Genomic DNA, 4,392 nt, shown 5'->3' on the forward strand with positions numbered 1-4,392 from the left:
GTAGGAGGGAGCGGCCGGAGCGGGGGGGGGGGGGGGGTGCGCTGCCTAGGCCTGTGCTGGAGCCTCCCGTTCTGGACCCGGCTCTTCTGCACCCCGGCTTCTGCATTCAGGGGACGAAGTTGTTGAACGCAGGGCTGACGGCCCGTCCTACCCGGCACGTGCTGTCAGACTCAGGAGCGTTCCTGCAGCACCGCCACCACCTGGCCGGCCGTGTTCAGAGTTCGTCGGGCAGTGTTCCCCCAGCCTCGGGACACTTGCGCACCTGGAGTCTCTGCTCTGGGAATGCTGTGAGGTTAGAAACTGGAGAACGTAGTGGGCAAATGCACACAGCCCTGGGGTGTGGTCCCCACGCGCACCCTGCGGGAGCAGGTTTCACATTCCTTTCTTAAGTAACACACCAAGAAATACCTGAGAATCACAAGGTAGGGCCAGTCCCACTGTGCGGGCGCGGAGCGTGAGCACCCGCGAGCACCGAGTGTCCGCCATCTTTCTGCTGTTGGGCTGCCTGACATTTCCTGTGACTGTGTTGCGTGTGCAGTGTTGGCCGCTTTCCTTTCCGTAACGCTCTCTGGGCAGCGGTGAGTGTGTCATGGAAATTCCCAACCAACAGTGAGGCCCTGTATTGTGAGCTGGGACCTCGTGGATGCTTTGTGACACGAGTGGGAGGGCAGGCTGGGCAGGCAGCATCCGAGAGGAGAGGAGGCGCGGCCTTGCTCAGCACAGCCATCTCTGCTGTCTGCGTGAGCATCACCTCCTCCTCTGGCCTGTGACCCGAGCCCCTGGAGGGGTGGCCTGCGGTTCGGGAGGGCCTGGCACTTCTCTCCCACCCAGGTCACGTGGCCTCGAGACAGGAATTGGTTTCTGAGGCTCGAATGTTCAGTCATTGGTTGTGGAAAACACAGCTTAGATGTTCTTGTTACTTGACCTGTTGCGTTTTATTAATGGTGGTTAACTTTTTATAATTACAGAAGAAAAAAAGTATGCCTGTTTAAGCAAAAGGGGTAGATTGGGTGAAAATAGCAGTCACTCATTGGTGTTACATCCAGGCCTTCATGTTTGTGTAGGATCTAGGGATGGTCAGTGTTTTCTCTCCTTAGGCGTGTTTCTCATGTAACCGCTGCAGTTTTAGGTCCTATCAGAGCTCAGGGAACTCACCTGCTTTTAACCACATTCCTGTTAGACGGTGCACACAGGGCAGCGTCTGCCTCTCGGTGACAGGCAGTTGTGAGACCTGCACAGAAGTCACAGCTGCGGGAGAAGGCGGCAGGACTCACCCGGCCCCCACTGCGTGCCCTGCGCTTGTCTCTGCAGAGGCCGCCCTGGCTCTGGTCCTGCTTCCTCAGGCGTCCGCAGGCAGGGAGCCAGGGAGGTTCAGGAAGGGTCATGGGTGGTGCAATCAATCTTAACGTCCGAGAAGCAGGGAAAGACCTCGTACAGGGAACACCTCACGAGTAGCCTTTGGAGGATGTGGGGACCGTTCCTTTGAAACCGGCCTCAGGGCGCTGGGAGCATAGTGTCCACTGCACGGAAGCTTCCGCCTGCAAGGGAGGCAGGAGGACCGAGGCGCCAGGACTGAGGTGCCCATCTGGCTGCAGCCTTGGGAATTCATGCATGCAGGTGGTCAGTTCGAAGGGAGGCAGCCAGGGTCATTGTGTGCTGGTGGGAGCTTGGACGCAGTCGGACACAGTCGGAGGTAGGGGGCCAGTTGGCGGGAGGCTGCAAGCAGAGGACCCACGTCCTCCCACAAGCAGGACAAGTGGGGACAGAAGACAGCACACATCCGCAGTCCCAACCAACATCCTCGTTTGGACCCAATTCAAACAAACAGTTTAAGCAAAGACGAGACGGTTAGGAGCTGTGCATCGCTGGGTGCTTGCTGCTGGGGGAGCGTGTGACAACTCGCCGTGATGACGCAGTGGCAGATGGGGGTGCAGAGCCCTGTCCTTTAGAAGTGCAGCTGGCGGGTACAGTTCTGGAAGTGGGGGGCCTTTGGATGGACAAGGTTCCAGCAGCTGATCATCGTTGGCACTGACAGAGGGGCACATGTGGCTGCATTGTTCTCTCTATTTCATTCAGATGTTGGGAGTTTTCCTTAATAAAAATTTCAGCCTGGCCGGTGGCACAGTTCTTTGGAGCGTCGTCCTGTACAACAACAGGTGGCCGGTCAGTCCCAGCCGGGCACATACGGGAGGCAGTCAGTCCATGCTTCTCTCTCACGCTGAAGGTCTCGCCTCTGCTTTTCAGACTGGGCCGCCGCCATCCGCGTCGCTGCCCTGGACTGTGCGGATAAGAGTAACCACGAGGTGTGCCAGACCTACGACATCCACTTCTACCCCAGCTTCCGGGTGAGCACCCTCCTGCCTCGCGGCTCTGCTGGACCTTCTGTCTGAGCTGGGTTCACCAAAGGCAGCCCCTCCGTCTCCAGCATATGGGGCGCTTCTGTAGATGTGGTGGAGTGCCTGCTTGCAGAGGGTCCCTTTTTGGTCCCCCCTTGGGGTTGGGCACATTGCTGTGGGGTCTGTGTGGTGAGGGTGGGGTGGTCGGGACTGCTGCTAGAGTCTGGTGTGGGGCCTCCGCACTTCCCCACCCACGTGTGGCCCACGTGAGCTGATGCCTCGTGCACTATGCTCATTTCCCTGGGTGCCTGCAGGACCCCCTGCTACGGCGACCAGCCTGGCCACCCTGAGCACGCCACGTGGGCCCCAGACAGATGTGTTCCCATCTCCCACTAGGGGCAGAGGGTTAACTGGAAGGCAGAGAACCATGTACATGGGGTGCGTGTGTACACATGCACAGTCACACGCCTGCACACGAGCGAGAGCGCATCACAATGGAGGGCACACTCTGAGGGAGCTTCGTGCCCCCTCCCCTTAGCCCTAAAGCTTGTGCCAGAGCGCGTCCTTCCCCACATGTTCACAAGCCTCACACAGGCCGTGCCCGGCCCAGCCCTGCGGCCCAGCCCCTGGCTCTCGGCCGAGTCTGGCCCTCCCAACATTCTCCCATTTGGGTTTGTTTGCTGCGTACTTGGCCCAGTGCTGCCTGGAAGCTTCGAGTCTCTTACTTGAGAGGACGTTGCTGACAGTCACCCCATTATTGGAGCACACTCCACCGTCCCTCCATTGCTGCCACCTGGCTGTTCTGCTCCGGCTGCTGTGACAACACTTGCACATGTCCCCTTATGTGGGCGAGAGCCTTCTGGGCACAGGCCTGGCAGTGTGTTGCTGGGCGGGGGCTGCACCAGGACATTCCCGCTGACCAGGGGCCACGAGCCTGTCTGGTTGTGGTCCTCGGAACACCCCACTGTGACCTGTCTGCGCGTGGGTTTGCCCACTTCCTTTTGGGTCGTGTGTCTGTTTCCCACTCGTTTCCAGAGCCCCTTGTCCTTCGAGAGGATCAGCTGTGAGTGTGGCGATGCCGCTCCCGTCCGTAACTGTCTTCAACGTGTCTTTTCAATAGAAAATGCTTTCTTCTGCTCAGAGATACTCATTTGTGCCTGTCATCCTCCCCGGAAGCCTTTGTGACGTTAGAGTAAGACCCTTAGGGTCGGGGAAGGCGCTGTCTGTGGCTCTGCCCTGTTGGGTCGGAGCGTGTAAGTAACAATGCTGATGGGTGCGAATCACCCCGTACACCTGGCAGGAGGCCTCAGATCCACAGATACAACCTCTGGCTCCTCCTCTGGGGCCTCAGGGCTTCGAGCAGACTTTCTGGGGGGAGGTGACTTTGGGGTACCTGAATGCTCATTGGTTGGCTAAAGATAATACATCGACAAGACCCCAGGCAAGGCTGTTTCTCATTTGTCCTATGTTTTTCCTCTTAGTATTTTAGAGCATTTACAAAGGACTTTACAACTGGCGAAAACTTTAAAGGTAAGGACATAAGCAGTGTGCCTTTACTGTAGGTTTGCCTCAGGTACCCATCACGGACAAATGGTTCAGGAGCCTGTCCCAGCCCCAGCTCACACACTGCCACCAGCCTCCTGCCCACCTCCTTTAAGCACTCAGGCAGGCGAGTCTCAGCAGGAGGTTTTGTTTGTTTGGCTTTTGTTACTCCTCACCCAGGAGATTTTCAGAGAGAGTGGAAGAGAGGGAGGGGGAGAGAGAGAGAGAGAGAGAGAGAGAGAGAGACAGACAGGGATGTGAGAGAGCCACATCGATTGGTTGCCTCCTGCAAAAAACCCCGACCAGGGCCGTGGATCAAACCTGCAACCGAGGCACGTGCCCTTGACTAGGAATCAAGCCTGAGACCCTTCGATCCATAGACTGACACTCTGACCACTGACCAACACCAGCCAGGTTTCAGCAGGAAGTTTTTATTTTGTGCTCTGCCTTCTTTTGGCAAACACAGTGGTGACAAAGTTTTTTGTTTGTTTGTTTGTTTAATATATACATATAT

The 4,392-nt window shown here is 57.2% G+C and overlaps 1 protein-coding gene across 1 annotated transcript in view; it reads left to right on the forward strand.

The window, feature by feature from the left end:
• The window catches only part of QSOX2 (quiescin Q6 sulfhydryl oxidase 2), a 16,131-nt gene that overhangs the window by 258 nt on the left and 11,481 nt on the right, over nt 1-4,392 (forward strand). The window contains exons 2-4 of the mRNA XM_014529660.1: nt 111-292; nt 2,225-2,345; nt 3,818-3,866. Of these exons, the coding sequence (XP_014385146.1) occupies nt 111-292; nt 2,225-2,345; nt 3,818-3,866 (352 nt within the window). The remainder of the gene's footprint in view (nt 1-110; nt 293-2,224; nt 2,346-3,817; nt 3,867-4,392) is intronic.

Source organism: Myotis brandtii, unplaced genomic scaffold (genome assembly GCF_000412655.1).
Source record: "Myotis brandtii unplaced genomic scaffold, ASM41265v1 scaffold691, whole genome shotgun sequence".
NCBI lineage: Eukaryota > Metazoa > Chordata > Mammalia > Chiroptera > Vespertilionidae > Myotis > Myotis brandtii.